This window comes from Lampetra planeri, chromosome 74 (genome assembly GCF_965212315.1).
Source record: "Lampetra planeri chromosome 74, kcLamPlan1.2.h2, whole genome shotgun sequence".
Classification (NCBI taxonomy): domain Eukaryota; kingdom Metazoa; phylum Chordata; class Hyperoartia; order Petromyzontiformes; family Petromyzontidae; genus Lampetra; species Lampetra planeri.
This window is the reverse complement of record NC_136179.1, coordinates 2687676-2708008: the sequence shown is the minus strand read 5'-3', so window position 1 is coordinate 2708008 and position 20333 is coordinate 2687676. Positions and strand designations below refer to the sequence as shown.

At 46.3% G+C, this 20333-nt stretch overlaps 1 protein-coding gene across 5 annotated transcripts; it reads right to left on the bottom strand.

Annotated features, from left to right (window-relative positions):
* Window positions 1–7928: 7928 nt before the first annotated feature.
* Window positions 7929–13675, bottom strand: LOC144737801 (uncharacterized). 5 transcript variants are annotated; one of them, XM_078620673.1, is made up of 3 exons: window positions 13545–13675; window positions 10932–11750; window positions 7929–10031 (listed from the first exon to the last, which is right to left on the bottom strand). In XM_078620673.1, exon 3 carries the CDS (start codon window positions 9732–9734, stop codon window positions 9033–9035), a length of 702 nt encoding a protein of 233 aa, XP_078476799.1. In that variant the 5' UTR covers window positions 9735–10031; window positions 10932–11750; window positions 13545–13675; the 3' UTR covers window positions 7929–9032. The 5 variants fall into 5 exon arrangements, with proteins under 5 accessions (XP_078476799.1, XP_078476800.1, XP_078476801.1 ...); XM_078620674.1 differs by having other exon boundaries at window positions 10932–11738; XM_078620675.1 differs by having other exon boundaries at window positions 10932–11004.
* Window positions 13676–20333: the final 6658 nt, after the last annotated feature.

Below are 20333 nucleotides of genomic sequence, written 5' to 3'. Positions count from 1 at the left end.
TCAGATACGATTAAGCCGCTCTTTGTTATGTTGTTTGTGCGCAAGTCACTGTGGGATGAATGGACTCGTGGTCAGGGACGTGTTGCGCAAGTAACTGTGGATGTACATAATAGAAAAGGAGCGGAAATGCTCATGTTTATACCAGTGTTGGCTGCCAATAAAGAGTACTGTTAAACGTTAGGGATGTTAACACTCGGTGAAGTAAAATAGTGCCTGTCAGATAAGATGGTCCAAAAATGTGTAATTAAATATTTTTTGCATGGTTGATAACATCTTTCTATTGATTACTAAGTTTGTACCCATCATCACGGTTGAAATTATGTCTGTGACTTTACCGAAAGAACTAAGAGTATTAATCCTTGCAGTCACGAAAGCTTCAAATCTAGAACTAGTTAATAATGTTATTGTATAGCGTTATAATGTATAGCTCATAGGTTATATTGTTAGAGTTCACAAATTTAGAGTTTACTATAACACTAGTTTACAGTAATTTGTAGATTCTTCAAATGTATATGTGAATGTTTTTAAGTTACCATTGTTGAAGTTCATAATGTTAAAGTTCACAGTGTGAGAATTTACAATGTGAGAGTTTACAATGTGAGAGTATATCCAAGACGTCGATCGATGGGCGTTGGTCTGGTAGGTTCGATCATAGTTTTTTTTTTTTATCAAAGACGTTATCCCATCACGGGACACCAACATGTTGCCGATATAACAGTAACAGAAGCAACTACAGCAGCTACGAAACCATTCGATGGCAAAGCAGCGACTTCTTCAATCTGAGAGTTTGTGGCCTTGCCCTGTTCTCGTGGGACCCGACACGGATTTGGAAATAATTGCTATAATCATCATCATGTCTGAGCTGGGATGAGCGACTAATGTTTACTTTGTTTAATCATAATTGTGCGTAGGTTAGTGCCATCGGGGCTTAGTGAATACTACTCATGAATGAACTCATACTTCTTTCGGATCGAAATTTGAAATCGTGTTGGTAGAACAAGTCGCCTGCCTTTTCTAGACAAATTGTTATCATCAAGTGCATTCGTAAATATACTGCTAAAATACACAGCATAGGGAAGGCTGCCTTGTTGGGGAGATGTAGTTTGGGTAAGGCGCTGTGACCGGTTGATGACACGGATTCTGAAACAATGGAGTTAAACACTCGCTGCTTGGCCCCGTCGACAGCAGCGAAGGCTGTCATATACCGCCCCATTTACGAACTCTCCCGACGCAAAGTCGCCTAACTGTCGACACAGCAATTGTGCTCGCCAGGCTGCGTTGTCTCGCGGTTGAAGGGCGATCAGCAGAGCGACGAGTCGAGCGTCCAACGTCATCAAGTTCCCTCTCGAAATGGCATTGAGCTCTGCTTCTGAGCCGCCTTATAACTCCCCCCCTAAGATCCAATCCTTTGTCTTTCAGGATATTTGCATTCGATTGTTAATTTTGGAAGGTACAATATGCATGTATATTAACATACGGAAGGGTAATGTGCCCATTGTGCTTCATGCATGAATATGTAAGTGCATCTCAGTGTGTAATTGTGCGCTTATTTTGAATAAATGAAAACAATTGTCCTCGATTTAAAGTGAATGCAGAGAAATTAGCATGTAACTTCATAAAAGGAAGAGAGCGGCCTTCTCGACGAGGGAGTGAAACCCAATAGGTAATATTATTTTTAAATCCTTTATATTAAGTTCACTTGCTTGCTTGCGCGCTTACGACCGTACACATATTTCAGTCGTTCTTTAACCCACTTCCCGTGATCCAATCGAGTTGACATTTTGCACACAGACTCGTTGTGCGTGACAATTTATTTTCGTGAATTTTTTTCCCCAAAATTTTACACTTTTAAGGAAAAAATAAATTATATTTAATTAGCAATTGCTTAATGGTGGCAGGCAATCATCTGACCCCTAGGTGGCAGCAATCTCAAGCCAGAGGACGAGATGACTCTAGCCGCCACGCATATAAAGGATTTATAGTGAAAAACTTCGTTTTTACGGGTTAATTTTTACAGCGTTACAATGGATAGGTTGTAGTTCATAGGTTATAATATGTTTCACTATGATAGAGCTTAACATGTGAGAGTATACATTATCAGAGTTGATCAAATGCGACGATCAAGGGCGTCAATCGGGTGAGTTTGGTCAAAGGCTTTAATCAAATGCGTCATCCCATCACGGAACACCACCTCCCTGCCTATATCACAGCAACAGAAGCAACTCCAGCAGCAACAACAGCAGCAACAACAACAGCAGCAACATCACATTTCCAGGGCGACGCAGCGACTTCCGATTCTGCTGCCCAGCTGTTTGTAGTCAGGACCTGCTCTCGCAGGACTGCACACGTCTTTGGAAATGATTGCGATGATCATGTCTGAGCTGAGAATTAAGTCACTCAAGATTACTTAGTTCAACCATAACTTTAGGTAGATTAGTGTCATCGGGGCTCTGTGAATACTACTCATGAATGAAATCACACTCCTGTATGACCGAAATTGTACTAATTTTGGTTGATCGAGTAGAACAAGGCACGTGCCATGTCCAGACGAATTCTTATCAACAACAGTGTCCTTAAACATGATGCTAAAATAAATGTTAACACTGGATTAAACGTGCACCTCTTAACCCCTCCCTCGCATTTACGACTAACGATTTGCATTTTCACATAACATACATTCAAGCACAGAAAAATGCTAATACGACCCTATTGTTATTCTAAAATTTGAATGCGATTCTTGCCATTTACCCCCCACAGTTCACATATCCGACCCCCGGTTAGATTGAACAAATAATTTACATACATATGTGTAGAGTGCGATTTTAATACTTCTAATGAGATTTAAATACCGTACCTCCGTTTATGGTGCTATAAATTATAAAACCAGTTGATATTTTTTTTGTCGTTTAATGTTTAGTGTTATTGTCTATAGTGTTATCAATTTACATGTTTTTTAACTGCAGGTGATTCCCGGTATACTTCGGTATTCTGGACCTGAACGTTGCGAAACGATTCATAACGAGGACCTTTCCCCACCAGAGCGCAATCCGCTGATGAAAAGAACTCGGGGCAGCGGGAACACGTGCTTCCATGGGCAGTGGGGGACAGGGCATGGTTGTATTGCCTACAGGTGCCACCGGGAAAATCCAAGTTGCTCCGCCCATGGCGGGGACAGGTAGAGGTCATAGAGGTGGGTGATGTAAAGACAGTGCGTCAACTAAGGGACAAGTGGTGACAACAAGATAGAGAGAGTTCGAGAAGGGAAGGCGAGACCAAGTGTGGGCGGAGGTTCACGCCGAGAATGAGAGAGGGGGAGGAACGAGGTTTGGGGCTGTGTGGCTGGTTGCTGTCTCGTCGTCGTCGTTGCTATATCGTGACGCCTGGGGTCTGAAACCGCGTCAAAGGCTAAATAAAAGAACCCTCTGCAGTCTGAGTCCGGAGTCATTACAATTGTAACGACTAGCAGTTGCCGCCCGCTTCGCGGGTGGTGTGTACATGCTTGGTTGGTGGGGAGTTGAAAGTGGCTGGACACAATATACATGTTTTGGTGATTGTTTTATGTTTATTTTTGTGAGGTTATATGAATTTTTATGAGACGCTCAATCGAAAATATTAAAGAATGCAAATTATTCAAACTAGCAGTCGCCACCCGCTTCGCGGGCGTTGTGTATATCCTTGGTTGGTGGGGAGTTGAAAGTGGCTGGACACAATAGACATGTTTTGGCGATTGTTTTATGTTTATTTTTGTGAGGTTATATTAATTTTTATGAGACGCTCAATCGACAATATTAAAGAATGCAACTTATTCAAATATAGAATGCAACTTATTGAAATATCTGGCGATACACGATATTCTTCGTGTACACTCCGTCTTCCTCCTCGTCGTCAGGTCCCTCAATAAGCGCCTTGATGTTGGATCTTGCCGTGACCCGCGATAGTGCCACGTACAGTTGGCCGAGCGAGAAGCATGGCGTTGGTAGATATAATCCCAGGTTGTGAACAGTTTGCCCTTGCGCCTTGTTGATGGTCATCGCGAATGCTGGGACAATGGGGAACTGTTTGCGCCGAAGTCGAAATGGGAAGTCCTTCGTGTCCAATTCGCGGCGGATATGGTTGTTCTCAAGCATCGAGTCCAAGACCAAGTGTGGATACTCGGAAAGCTGCGGGAGGTCGTCAAAGTCCGACAGAGCCATCCCACCTGCCGTGAGGAACTCGTGGAGGCTGTGAAGGGTCTTGAACTTTACCATTTATTTTATTTTCTTTGATGCTGCTAATCCAGCATAATGCACCGGTATAAGGAGTACTAATCACATACCTGCATTTCCCATATCCCCTCCCTTTGATGCTGCTAATCCTGCATAATGCACGGGCATAAGTAGTACTAATCACATACCTGCATTTCCCATATCATCTCCCTTTGATGCTGCTAATCATGCATAATGCACGGGCATAGGTAGTACTAATCACATACCTGCATTTCCCATAAATATGCTAAATTCCTCTTGATATGCAATTTTTTTTGTCAAGGCGCCGTTTCCCCCCTTCCAACCCAGCTCCAAGCACGTGTGCTGATTCATTCAGACGCTGTCGCCTCGACAGACCTGGTTTTCACCTGAGGATGGCTGCTTGCGTTGTGGCCAAAACGTCGTGAGAATTATTTTATTATGTTTATTTTTATTATTTTATTACTTCCCTTCTACGTGACTTTACCGAAAGAACCAAGAAGATTTACCATTTCTTCTTTGTTGGTCAGCTGGCGGTACTGGTACTCGTAATCGCGAGCCAATTCGTCGTAGAATTTATCCCAGAGAGCCTTCGTATCTGCTGGCATGGAATACAGCAGAATGGTAGCGAAGAGTTGACGAAGCTGGTACGGCATCTGAAAGAGCGAGGCTTCTTCCAGACACGCAACCCATTCGCGATCGCTCTCAAGGTAGCCTGCTCGCATGGCTGCTTCCAGCGGTTTGTTTTGTTTCATTTTATTCGTAACGCACCATCCATATGCGCTCCACCATCCACCATGTCCTTGCATGGCAAAGACACAGCTCCGGTGTGCGTCAGCGTGTGCGCCATCCACAGTGACATTGGTCAGCAATTGCACCGTTCCGATCGCACACAGGTTGGCCCCTGCATCTTCCGTCTGTATGTACACACACAGACAAATCCGTCAAGGGGCCACCTATTTTTTTCTTATAAAAAAATATTTTGTTGGTGTTTTTACGTTTACGTATTCCCATTGTGGGTGTTTTACGCATGCATCAGATTTTTGGGTTCCTCATATATGTTATCAGAGGTGTGGGTCACTCCATTTCTCAATCGAACAATAACGGGGATCGTTTCAGTTATGACAGCTTGCAGATAGAAACATTGCTTGATCGTATACTAATAATGACAGAATTAGTACCCCAGTGGAGGGCATCCCCCACCCGGCGCTTCTTACCGGTACTGTGAGACTTACAAATCCAGACCTCTCCTCCTCCTGAACCGTTCACAATACCCTGTGGTAGTACCATAATCATCTCAATAAAGCGATCACTTTCCCATGCCCATTTTGAACCCGGGAGTTACCCGGGTGGTGTCACACTGTACTCATTGTTTTAGCATGTCGCAAATTCCGATATGGCTTGTGCAACGGCCAGAGAGTGACAGCGGCGGGGGCCGGGCTGCAACCTTTGTAGACAGTTTATTACATTTCAAAGTGCATGGGATTGGCACTCCAAAACATGATAAATGTACAGTAACGTCAACTGCATCCGTGGCAAACATGATACGCGGACACATGCTGCATATTATGCAACACATGCCCTTACCATCAGCAGCATGCACAAAATCTCAATTACACAACGGAAGTAGACAGCAAGCCGTCCATGGAGACGTGATCAACGTCAATACATAATAATGTTAATAAGCCGGATAGTACCCATTGTACCCATCAAACAGTCAGCTGGGTTGCCCCATGGGGGTATTGACCCATGGGCGAAACTGTAGGGGGCGCTACGCAACTGGCCGTGGTCCCGGCAGGTGAAGCTGCCAGCTCAGTCCGCTAAGACTCACTGTATAGCGAGCCCTGCCTACTCGTAAGGTAAAGTTGTTTGGGGACTCCAATAATCGCAGCACGCAGCACCCATTTTTACATAACTATACGTATATAACCGTAACAACCATTCGCACACTTGCATACACACCACACTCACACAGCGCAGGATGTGCGCCCACAGTGCACTGCACCACTGCGGCGCAGACCTTGGCAGACCTATGCTATCACACAGCGCTTACCTTCTGTGTGCTTCTGCTTGTTTGGAAATGGACGACTGATTGACTGACGCGTGCTGCCGCCACAAAGCAAGCAGCCCACTTTGAGGCAATTAAATGTAAGGGATAATGAATTAGTCCAATGAGATTGAAGGCAACACGGACATAATTTCTCGAGCGCTGGTTTGATATGTAGGGCGGGGAACTGTGTAGGGCCACTTTGCACACACTTGTTTCGGCCCAATGAAAGATTAAGCACAGTGGTTTCAAGGGAATGGGCGCAATATTGATGGAGCTGCGTACGAAAGAGTAGTCAGTTTTGTCCACTGCATGGGCCGTCGAAGCGAACCCCACCAATAATGAACAGATTTTATTGAAAGTTCTGGAATTGAAAATGTATGTGGCTATCTGATTAGTGGAGGGTTCTTGGTTGCAGCCGCGGACGTTCTTCGTTGGGGAGATATCGCCACCAAAACGCAGTGTTCGGCGGGTGCAACAGCAACACTGTACCTACAGTAGATTTTGCGTTGCGACCATCACTGTGAATATGGTGTTGCGTGAAAGTAGGTGCAATTGTTGACCGAAGAGACTCTTTTGTTCGGCAGGTTTATTTATTTATATTTGTCGAATGAAAGTGAGCTGTGGCTTTTTGCCGGCTGTTTTATTAATTTTTATCGACGAATCAGAGCTAGCTGTTTGGGCGGGTCCGTAAATAAATTAACGTCCAGATACGCACGCAGACGACCAAACCAGCGTAGTTGTTTAAGATAACTCTTTCGAACTCGGCTCTACACACGACTGAAACACGAAGGGGTACGACCCCTTCCACCCGATAGCCTACGGGAGTGACAGCCTCGTTTCTATCGCAGCCTGCACACTCCGGGCTCTGCCACCCACGGGTCCCTTAGCCCGGCGTTAAGGGAAGACTGGACGACCCGTCCCAGCCAGGGTACTGGAGCTCACCTCTGGTCCGCTACAACCCGGCTCTGGCTAGAGCTGGGGGAGGGTCCCAGAGTGTCTGAGCTCACCTCGGGTCCGCTACAACCCGGCTCTAACAAGAGCCTCAGTTGAGGGTCCCCGGGTGCTGTTCCAGTCTTCAGGTCTTCGGATGTCCTCAGGCTTGAGTTGGTGAACACTGCCCGGTCCGTCCAGAGGGCCGGCCTTTTATCCCCAGGTCGGGATCACCCCTCCCCCTCCTGACCCCCCCCCCGTCCCAGAACCTTCTGAAAGGTCTTAAGGGGCCTTAGGGACATGTGGGGGGTCAGGGGTGTTAGTCTCCGGTCACGGTGGGGGGCCGGGGGTTTAACCTTTGGTCGACCCCACGCACCTCGCTCTCTCTCGCCTGCTCCCTGTTGACCAGTGCACGTGGTGGCAGGTCAGCTTACAGCGCCTTGTTATGGCGCTTACTCACAACTTCGTGACGAACGCTGCACGTTCCGTCGCTTTCATGCAGGGGGCGCTGCAAACCTACGTGCCCCCTGCATGAACAACGGAGGGGCAGGGACAGACGTTTGATCGCGTTGGAATTGATCTGCAGACGGCGGTCTTATCGCACGGCCAGCTCTGTGTCGCCTCATCTCGATCCCGTGATCCCAAACAGGTGAAAGTCCGCATCAAACTGAACTCCCAGCAAGGCGATCTACTTCACGACGAGAGAAAATTCACACGAAATATCGTTTTCAATGAATAAGCTTTTAATGAAGTACATTTATGTAATTCAAAACAGAATGCAATTCAAAGTTGTTTCATTTTCAAACTTCAAAACGGAGCATCGGGAGCTTGCGTGGATGCGTCGCTCGTGTGCAATTTTTTTCGTCACTTTACAATCAGCAAGGACCATTTCTCGTCCTAATTCGACAAAATGTATGTCAACACATAATACAAAATTATAATTCGTGTTGTAGAGAATGTTCCTCCTTTTCGTGTAACTTTTAATTGGTATGCCTTGTAACTGATTAATGATCCGAGCGTGCTCACTATTTAAAAGACAATGAGTTGCTCCAGAGGCAGACGCTTCCTGAAAACACAAAAGTACCCTTTGACCTGTATCACAAAAACAATGAGTCTCACCCGAGTGATCTGTACAGGTTACTTGCAAAACACAAACTTTGTCCTAACATCACTTATTCAATGTTTGACCCTTATAGACAAAATGTTACATGTGCGCACACCATCAGACAAGTAATCATTCTAAATTATTGACAATCATTTTAACTAATACTATTGCGCCATTCAAAACGAATGCTGGTGTCTGGGTCAAAATTGAGCAAATTAGAAACATTACCTATAAACTCCACAACCAAGGTGCCACATCAACCATCGCCCTCTACTGACAGGCTCTTGTCTACATGCAGGCCGGTGCAGGGCCACCACCTTGTGCCACACAGGGGCAGCTGCTACTTGGGGGTGCTCTTCGAGTGTTTGAAACGAGATACGATACAAAACTCCGAGTTGCCGAGGCGATTAAGTAAGCACCATATAAATGCAATTTATAACAGTGAATGCTTGGGAGCTTATTGGCTCTCGCTCCTAGTTAGAAATCTACCCAACACACAGGCCCACAAAGACTGGCCGCTCTTACCCTGCAGGTTGAACCTAGGAACCGAGTGTTCAACTTCACATTCTTGTCATTAAAGGCCGGTGACAAAGGTGCATCTATTGGAGCGACATCGTCTCAAGCTTACACATCTACCGGGTCTCCATTTGACTTTGTATTGTCTCGGAGGAAGTCCACCCACACCTCCACTTCCACAAACTGCTGGGAGTTGCCTCGCTCTGCCTCAGTCAGAATTCTCCTCCTGCTTCACGTTGCCTCCATCGATGTGAAGGTCCGATTTTGGAATTGAATCTTCATCTTCACATTTTACCTTCACTTCTTCACTCTTCACAATCACTTCTTCACTCTTCACCATCACTTCATCACATTTCACCTCGATACCTTTAAAAGTGTCCAAGTTGGGATTTTCTTCCGGTTCTTGTTTGATGAGGGATGGGCTCATTGCGGCACTTTGACTTTCACAAGCTGATTTCAGACTCCACTCCTTGTGGATCTTCTGATGCTTGTGTGTTCTCTGGTGTTTTTGAAGAATTTGTTTAAGTGCAAACGCCGTCCCGCACAGAGTGCACCTAAAGGGTTTCTCTCCCGTGTGTGTTCTCTGGTGTTGTACAAGATTAGATGAAACTGAAAACGGCTTCCCACACACACTGCACTTGAAGGGTTTCTCTCCCGTGTGTGTCCTCTGGTGTATTTGAAGATGTGGTGACTGTGCAAACGCCTTCCCACACACACTGCACTTGAAGGGTTTCTCTCCCGTGTGTGTTCTCTGGTGTGTTACAAGAGTAGATAAATGTGTAAACGCCTTCCCACACACACTGCACTTGACGGGTTTCTCTCCCGTGTGTGTTCTCTGGTGTGCTACAAGAGTAGATGACTGTGAAAATGCCTTCCCACACACACTGCACTTGAAGGGTTTCTCTCCCATGTGTGTTCTCTGGTGTGTTACAAGAGTAGATAAATGTGTAAACGCCTTCCCACACACACTGCACTTGACGGGTTTCTCTCCCGTGTGTTCTCTGGTGTGCTACAAGAGTAGATGACTGTGAAAATGCCTTCCCACACACACTGCACTTGAAGGGTTTCTCTCCTGTGTGAGTTCTCTGGTGCCGTTTAAAATATGCAGTACAATCCGTGCTGTATGCACACCGGTCGCATTGTTGCCTTTTTGAGCCGAGCCGAGTGTCTTTGCTCCATCAGATCAATTCTGCAGAGGAAGCGACAGCTGCAGACAGAAAAAAAGAATATCCACACCATCTACACATCAGTATCAAGGCATAGAGGAATACATATATACACAGTCACACGTGGCTTACACGTCTATACTTATTCATATATTCATGATATAGTGAAAAAGTGTCCCAAATTAATCACACGGGCTGTTATGGCACACAATGAGAGGGCAAATGGTCATAAACATGCCTGGAAGCCCTCGTATCTTCAAAATGAATGTTAACCCAAAATTCCGAGCACACAATATTGGCTGTCTGGCTTCAAAAGGAATATTTATAAAAGCTAAATTCAGCTGACATAGCAAAGGGTGTTGAAAATAATATTTGTGTTATGCAGAAATGCATAAATTAATGTTCAATCGGAACTTAGAGGTGTGAAGGCAGCCAGGCTCACGATGTCCTTGAATGCTGAGATGAGCAGATCTGACTTCAGCTGCACGTGTGTGCTGTGTTAACTTCTTGACTCCATTCTTACAAAGAGTTCCAGAGGAAAACTAAAATAAACTACTGTTTTGATATAAACTCCACGCTCAATCAAGTTAATTGACTTTACTGCAAATACAAACTTGACACCGTCACACACTCAGAGGCGGAGCCAGGATTTCCAGATAGGGGGGGAAACCCCTCCAGCAATGAAAATAATAGGAGTTGTTAGTAAGGAAGGAGTTGTTAGTAAAGACTTGTTAGTAAGTAAGGACTTGTCCTATGTTTTTTATTCGACGCGTGAACACCGCCACGTGTCCAGAGTGAACACCGCCACGCGTCCAGAGTGAACACCGCCACGCGTCCGGAGTGAACACCGCCACACGTCCAGAGTGAACACCGCCACGCCTCTAGAGTGAACACCGCCACGTGTCCAGAGTGAACACCACCACGCTGTTGACAAGCCCCACCTTGTTGTTATTGTTGTTGTGGGCAGGTCGCTTCTGAAAACAAGAGCGGTACCGCAGCTCAAGCAGGCGTGCCCTGGTAAAAAATGGAAAAAAAACTGTGAAAATTAAAAATAAAACAAAGTTACAAAGTAGCGAGCCAGGTGAAGAGAAATTAAAACTTAAGCAAGATACTCTTTGGTTCTTTTGGTAAAGTCACGTAGAATAAATAGATAAATTAAATAATAGTTTCAGTTTCATTTATTTGGTATAGCCCCGTGAGCCATTTGGCTCTTGAATCGGATGCAACCGCAACAAACAAAAAACAAAAACATGAACGAGAAAACATCTTAAAGTGAATATATGACTGTGCAAACATAAAATCTAGGAAAAAACAGCAAAATATTCCACAAAAAGCACCGTACACCAACGCTGTGTGCAAATAGCATACGACGTTTCGATTGCAACACAAGTAATCATCATCAGGTACAAATGAAAAAGAAAACAAACCTAGTAAACTTAGAAATGTAATGCAATACAACAGAGAGTCGGCTAACATAACAGTCAACACCCCACCTGGTTGATAACGTTCTTCCAAAGATTGCTCAATTTGAGAGAGACAAAACACAGACACGGAGACACATTGACAGAGAGATGACACAGAGACATAGAGAGAGACACACACACATAGGCACACAGAGAGAGATGACACAGAGACACAGAGAGACACACACATAGACACACAGAGAGATGACACAGAGACACACAGAAAGAGACACACACATAGACACACAGAGAGATGACACACATAGGCACACAGAGAAACACCGCCTGTGTCGAGGCCTTAGAGAGAGGGGGCAGAGAGAGTGGAGGTAGAGAGGGGGGGTAGAGAGAGAGGGGGGGGGTAGAGAAATTAGCATGTCAAGGCAAGGCCATAGCCATGGAGTCAACATTGGGGGGGACCAAATCTTCCAGGGGTCTGGGGTCCCCCTCCCCCCCAGAAAAATATCTAAATTTGAAAACTCATTTCCTGCCATTTCCTCCCTAAAATATGTTTAAAAGTTCACTAACACATGGGATGGAATTTATTTTATACAATAATGTCTAATAGTGTATTGCATTACATTGCTATATTTTTTCTTTTTTACCTTTTCTTGTTACATAGTGTGTAATGGCAGAGATTAGGGATTCATAAAGTACAACGCAATCATATAAACAGAAATCTATGCATTGTTATATGAAGACACGTCCAAATTTTGTGGCCGAGGTTTAGCAAATTGTTTTTATTAACATAGCATCGCAATTATTAGTAAAAAAAATATTTTTATAGCAATATATTGGGGGGGGGGGATTTTGAGCAAATTTGATTATTGGTGGGGATATGTCCCCTCAATATATATTATAATTATTATAACATATTATCATTATTACAACATATTATAATTATTATATATTCTAATTAAAATAACATTTAATAATTATTACAACATATTATAATTAGGCCCTTGTGTCAATGAGAGATTTGGAGGTTTGGTGACTGCACTTAATCAAACAAACTTCGTAACATTTGAAATGTAATGCAATGCAACACAGAGAGTCGGTCAACACACAATTAACGCATAGTCTGGCTGATTACGTTCTTCCACAGATTGCTAAACTAAGCGAGAGAAGCTACATCATGGGACCTCCTTTGCAAGTACCAAAATATACTAATAGGGGTTTTCCCCTTTTTTCTGGCAACAAAACTGATACCTTTTGCAAGGAATCATGCTTACATTAACCACAATATTTGCAGTCAAATGTAAACAAAAAACAATACTCTGATCATTTATGCATTTTCTTTGAAATTGATTGGTCCACACCAGAGACAGCTTTCTTTGGAGCCTCGTCTCATATGGTGTTCGACCAGTTTCAGTTTCAAAGACAATGCATAAATGATCAGAGTATTGTTTTTTGTTTGCATTTGACTGCAAGTATTGTGGTTAATGTAAACATGATTCCTTGCAAAAGGTATCAGTTTTGTTGCCAGAAAAAAGGGGAAACCCCCTATTAGTATAAGCGAGAGAATTGAAGCAAACGCGATCAGCCGAGGGCAGGAGACAAGGCCCCGCGTTGTAAAGGTCCAACCTGGACATCGCTTCCATGCTCGCTGCTACTCAATTGACATCCCTACGAGAGAGAGAGCGAGGCTCTACCTCGGTAAACAACAACAACCACCACAACAACCACCACCACATCCACAACCACATCCACAACCACCACCACCACCGCAACAACCACCACACAACCACCACCACAACCACCACCACACCGCAACCACCGCCGCAACCACCGCCGCAACCACCACCACAACCAACGCCACAACCACCACAACCACCGCAACCACCGCCGAAACCACCACCACAACAACCACCACCACAACAACCACCACCACCGCCGCAACCACCACCGCCGCAACCACCACCACAACAACCACCACCACAACAACCACCACCACAACAACCACCACCACAACAACAACCACCACCGCCGCAACCACCACCACAACAACCACCACCACAACAACCACCACCACAACAACCACCACAACAACCAACCACCACCACAACCACCACAACCGCGATGAAAATTTCTCACCTCGGATTTCAGTTCACAGGCCGAGCAGCAACTTCCTGGTCCCTCGCGACGTCACGCGGCAGCAGGTGACATGACGTCACTTGCGGGGTACGATGACACTCGCCTCCCACAATGAGCGGCTCTCAACTCGCGACCGCTTTCACGAATACATTATGTTAATGAGCCGCCAGTTACCGGCCGAGCGGAGATGACGTCACGCTCAAGAGTGCGGTGGTCATGGGTGGGTGACATGACGTCACTAGAGGCACACGCCCCCTGGCGTTTGACGCCGATGAGGTCACGCTGAGCGGCGACGTCAGAGAGCGGGGTCAGAGTTCAAGATTGTTGACAGAAGGGGAGCGGCAGTGTCGTGGTGAGCGCTGCGCTCCGCACCGACCAGCCGAGTTCCATTCCCGCTCGTGGCCAACACCGCCAGTGACGACTTTCTGAACCGGTCCTGAGCCTCCCCTACGTCGACTCAGCCTCAAACGAGTACCAGGTGCGGTGTGTCAACATCGCCACTGGGGAGACAAAGGCGGCCGGGCGTGGTGCTGGCCACCCACCCCCTCGTGTGCGTCCCACCCTTATTAGGTGCTCGCTAACAGAACTTGCCCCTAGAGTCTGTTGCCTCCCTATCGCCGGAACCACTCCATGTCTGCAGATGTGGCTCAAGTCAGGCAGAGATTGCAACCAGGTGGTCCGTTGTCAACAGGTGCAATCACAAGAGCGGCGTCGGCCCAGCTGCAGACTCACGACTTGATGGATCTTGGGAGCGAAGATGAGCTACTGGATGTTGGTGGCAGCAATGGAAGCCAGGACAGCAACCTTGACATTGCCGCAGGTAGCACAAGTTATACTGGTTGGAACCTCCTGGTTACACCAGCCCACAAGGGATTATTGTGTCCGTCCGTCCGTCGTGCAGGAAGGGGCTGGGTGGGGAGGTAGGGGCTGGGTAGGGAGGGGAGGGTGGGTAGGGGCTGGTCACCCCGTGGTGCCCGTGTAAAACTCAACGTTTAACCTACTCACGCCGGCTTGTGCCCGCCCTCACAGTCGGGCATATTTGTGGAATACACCACGCCGCCGTTGACCTTAGCCATTGACCGAGCAACCCAATGTTCCTGCCAGCTCTCTCCGCAGGAATGTGTTTCTGTTCATTTCCCATCACAACAACGGCAACAATGAAATAACCTAAGAGTAAAATATTACCGCTTGATGGAATAAATTATCTTTCACTTGCACTAAGTGGAGTGTAATTTACTGTTGCGTTGCACAATTTGTTGAACAATTTGTGATAGCCTTGTGACCTTTACAACTGACACACTGCCCCAAACAAGACTTTTTTGATCTTGTTCAAGGGTTATTAAAGGCCCGAACATTCCAACTCTGTGTGCGTTTTTTTTGTGCGTTGATATGCAAATTACTTTGTCAATGCGCCCTCCTCCTCTAACCCAGCTTAAATATACGCTGCCAAGCTTGGTGGTGTTCATTCAGACGCTGTCTTTCCGACAGACCTGTTCTTCTCCTGAGGACGGCTGCTTGCATTGTGGCCGAAACGTCGTGAGAATTGTATTTTATTATATAAATGTTTTATTATTTTATTATTTCCCTTCTACATTACTTTGCCGAAAGAACCAAGAAGATGAATCCTTGCAGTTATGAAAGCTTTAAATCGAAATCTTTAGAAATAGTTTTAAACAATCCAGAACGGTTTGCTTTTATGGAAACATTCCAACTGTGATTGTATTTGTTTGGGATGTCCCCACGGCAGTCGAGGTTTTTGGCAATGATCTGCAGGGATGGTGCGTTTCCGTTCCTCGCCGCGAGGGCATATCCTTGTTACTGCCCCGTCTGTTAGCGTTGGTTCACATTCAGAGCAGTGAAGAAGCCCGCTTATCTTGCTTATGTTGTTGAGTTGCGTCGGCAATAAACCCAAAGGGCAACCATACCCGGTAAATACAGTAAACCATATAGTAAACCACTGTAGTCTTCGTTCCTGCAATGAAGGAATAACAAAGCTACACCAGCTCTCCCCCGAAGTCCTCTTCTGGCTAGCAGACCTCGACATTTTCATTTATCTCCTGAACATATTGCAAGATTTGGAGTAAATTGTAATATGGTGCCACCTAGTAGCGATACAGCTCAGACGAGTCTTTTAAGTAAACGGACGGCAAAGCTTAGTTATAGATTCATGTTCATCATCATTTTTTTCTGTCCTGGACTTTTCCAGCTGTTTTAGACTAATTTCAGGGTGCTGATTCCAAATCTGATCTCAGATTTGCTCTATCACATCTCATTTTATGCTATCGGCATACCCCATTTTCATTGATTTTACCCGAAATTAACTGTCACTTATGATTGCAAGTTGTTGCGAGTCAGTGACTGCTTTAGTGTTAAAATATGGTGTTGTATTTTTAGGATAGTATGTTTATAATATCATTGTATGTAGATATCCACATTTATTTAATATTTTTCTTCTGCAGTTTTTATTGAAAACACAATATTTGATATCTCAAAAACCTGATGTGATCGACAAAAGCTGATGCCAGATTTGGAATCAGCACCCCAAAATTACCTTAAAATCGTTGGAATACCTTATGCCAGAAAAAGTGTGTTGACCAGTGTTATCCACGGTTGGCTACGTACTGCGGATTCGGAAATTTGAGAGACCAAGTGGCTGTGTAGTCGCCACGACGCTTGTGCCAGGCTAGGTGCAGGAGGAGGTCACGGGGCAGACCCAGCAGGTGCCATGGGTTGACTGCTGTGCCAGGCTAGGTGCAGGAGGAGGTCACGGGGTAGACCCAGCAGGTGCCATGGGTTAACTGCTGTGCCAGGCTAGGAGCAGCAGCAGGAGGAGGTCACGGGACAGACCCAGCAGGTGCCATGGGTTGACTGCTGTGCCAGGCTAGGTGCAGGAGGAGGAGGAGGTCACGGGACAGACCCAGCAGGTGACATGGGTTGACTGCTGTGCCAGGCTAGGTGCAGGAAGAGGAGGAGGTCACGGGACAGCCCCAGCAGGTGACATGGGTTGACTACTGTGCCAGGCTAGGTGCAGCAGCAGGAAGAGGTCACGGGACAGACCCTGCAGGTGCCATGGGTTGACTGCTGTGCCAGGCTAGGTGCAAGAGGAGGAGGTCACGGGGCAGACCCTGCAGGTGCTATGGATTGACTGCTGTGCCAGGCTAGGTGCAGCAGCAGGAGGTGGTCACGGGACAGACCCAGCAGGTGCCATGGGTTGACTGCTGTGCCAGGCTAGGTTCAGAGGGAGGTCACGTGACAGAGCTAGGTGCCATGGGTTGACTGCTGTGCCAGGCTAGGTGCAGGAGGAGGAGATCACGGGACAGACCCAGCAGGTGCCATGGGTTGACTGCTGTGCCAGGCTAGGTGCAGGAGGAGGAGGTCACGGGACATACCCTGCAAGTGCCATGGGTTGACTGCTGTGCCAGGCCAGGTTCAGGGGGAGGTCACGGGACAGACCCAGCAGATGCCATGGGTTGACGGACTGAAATGACTGGCAAATGCACCAGCCGTGCTCCCCGAACTGTGCCAACTCACTGCGTTTTATCCGCCCCGGCGCTCCACTCGTTATTGTGATCGTCGCTCCTCTGCCCTCTCTTGCTGCTGGTTGCAGGGCGACTGCCTCCGACTTGGAACTTTGTGATACAATTACTTTCCAGAGCACACATGGGTCGGTTTTGGAGGTGACGATGTAAATTCATTTCGGTGGATTGGGGCATTCGCAAAGCGTATTTCACGCGTTAGCGCTGCGCAGATCTACATTTGCTTCTTGCAGTGGTGCAAAGAACACAACCAACACAGCCAATAGAACGGCTTTTTTGTTGTTGTTGTTATGTGTCGTTTGTTGTTCTTAGCTCGCACCACCGATTAGCGCGGTTGGGCTATGTACAGTGCGAAAGAAGTTAAACATTCACGCACTACACGGCTATGTAGAACAATGCACACTTCTGTAAACGATACACTAGTATATACTACACTATACACTACACTATACACTACACTGCTGTACACTACACTGCTGTACACTACACTATACACTACTATACACTACAACACACTACACTATAAACTACACTACTATACACTACACTATACACTACTATACACTACACTATACACTACTATACACTACACTATATACTACACTATACACTACTACACTATACACTACTATACTATACACTACTATACACTACACTATACACTACTATACACTACACTATACACTACACTATACACTACACTATACACTACACTGCTGTACACTACACTACACTATACACTGAATATACTACACTACAAACTACACTATACATTACTATACACTAGACTATACATTTCACTATATACACTACACTATACACTACACTACACACTACACTACACTATACACTGAATATACTACACGAAACACTACACTATACATTACTATACACTACACTACACACTACACTACAGTACACGACACTACACTATACACTGAATACTACACTACACACTACACAATACATTACTATACACTAGACTATGCATTACACTATACACTAGACTATACATTACACTATATACACAAGACTATACACTACTATACACTACACACTACACTACTGTACACTACACTATACACTACTATACACTACACACTACACTATACATTACTATACACTAGACTATACATTACACTATATACACAAGTCTATACACTACTACACTATACACTACACACTACACTATACACTACACTATACACTCCTACACTGTACACTACACACTACACTATACACTAGACTATACATTACAGTATATACACAAGTCTATACACAACTACACTATACACTACACTATACACTACACTATACACAAGTCTATACACTACTACACTATACACTACACTATACACTACACTATACACTACACACTACACTATACACTCGACTATGCATTACACTTTAGACACAAGACTATACACTACACTATACACTACACTACTATACACTACACTACTGTCCACTACACACTACACTATACACTGAATATATATTACACGACACACTACACTATACATTGCTATACACTAGACTATACATTACACTATAGTCTAAACACTACACACTACTACACTATACACTACACTATACACTACTACACTATACACTACACTATACACTACTACACTATACAGTACTACACTATACACTACTACACTACACTATACACTACTACACTATACACTACACTATACACAACACTATACACTACACTATACACAACACTATACACTACTACACTATACACTACATTATACACAACACTATACATTACTACACTATACACTACACTATACACAACACTATACACTACTACACTATACACTACACTATACACAACACTATACACTACTACACTATACACAACACTATACACTACTACACTATACACTACACTATACACAACACTATACACTACTACACTATACACTACACTATACACAACACTATACACTACTACACTATACACTACACTATACACTACACTACACACTACACTATACACTACTACACTATACACTACACTACACACAACACTATACACTACTACACTATACACTACACTATACACTACACTATACACTACACAAAACTGGAGGACCCGTAGAGAGAGACACGCAATCTACAAATGTTCAGCAGCCAGACATCGTCATTGTCCGGGATCGAATCTTCCTGGCACACCAGGCCAAGAAGATCTCCTAGCACCCCCATCGCACATCGTGTGATGTCGGTGTATTCCATGCGTGGCAATGCTTTATGCAAAATGACGCTCTCCGCGCGTTGCAGTTTCGCGAAATACTGGAGTCGAATCAGCCTCGCATTGATCACTCCGCCGCACAGTGCAGACCACCACCACCGCCACCACCAACGCCACCGCCACCACCAACGCCACCGCCACCACCAACGCCAACGCCACCACCAACGCCACCGCCACCACCAACGCCAACGCCACCACCAACGCCACCGCCACCACCACCACCAACGCCACCGCCACCACCAACGCCACCGCCAACACCACCGCCACCACCAACGCCACCGCCACCACCAACGCCACCACCAACGCCACCACCAACGCCACCACCAACGCCACCACCGCCACCACCACCATAACCGCCACCACCAACGCCACCACCACCGCCACCGCCACCACCAACGCCACCGCCACCACTGCCTTCATCACTGCCACCTCCACCACCGCCACCACCACTGCCACCACCACTGCCACCACCACCACGGCCTTCATCACTGCCACCTCCACCACCGCCACCACCACTGCACCTCCACCTCCACCACCACCACCACTGCCACCACCACTGCCACCACCACCACCAACGCCACCACCACTGCCACCTCCACCACCACCACCGCCACCACCACTGCCACCACCACCACCAACGCCACCGCCACCACCAACGCCACCACCACCACCAACGCCAACGCCACCACCAACGCCACCGCCACCACCAACGCCAACGCCACCACCAACGCCACCGCCACCACCACCATCACCACCGCCATCACCAACGCCACCTCCACCGCCGCCACCACCATCACCGCCGCTATCACCACCACCGCAAACACCGCCACCACCACCGCCACCACCACTGCCACCTCCACCGCCACCACCAACGCCACCGCCACCACTGCCATAACCACTGCTACCACCACCACCAACGCCACCACCACCATCACCGCCATCACCACCGCCACTGCAAACACCACCACCACCACTGCCTTCATCACCGCC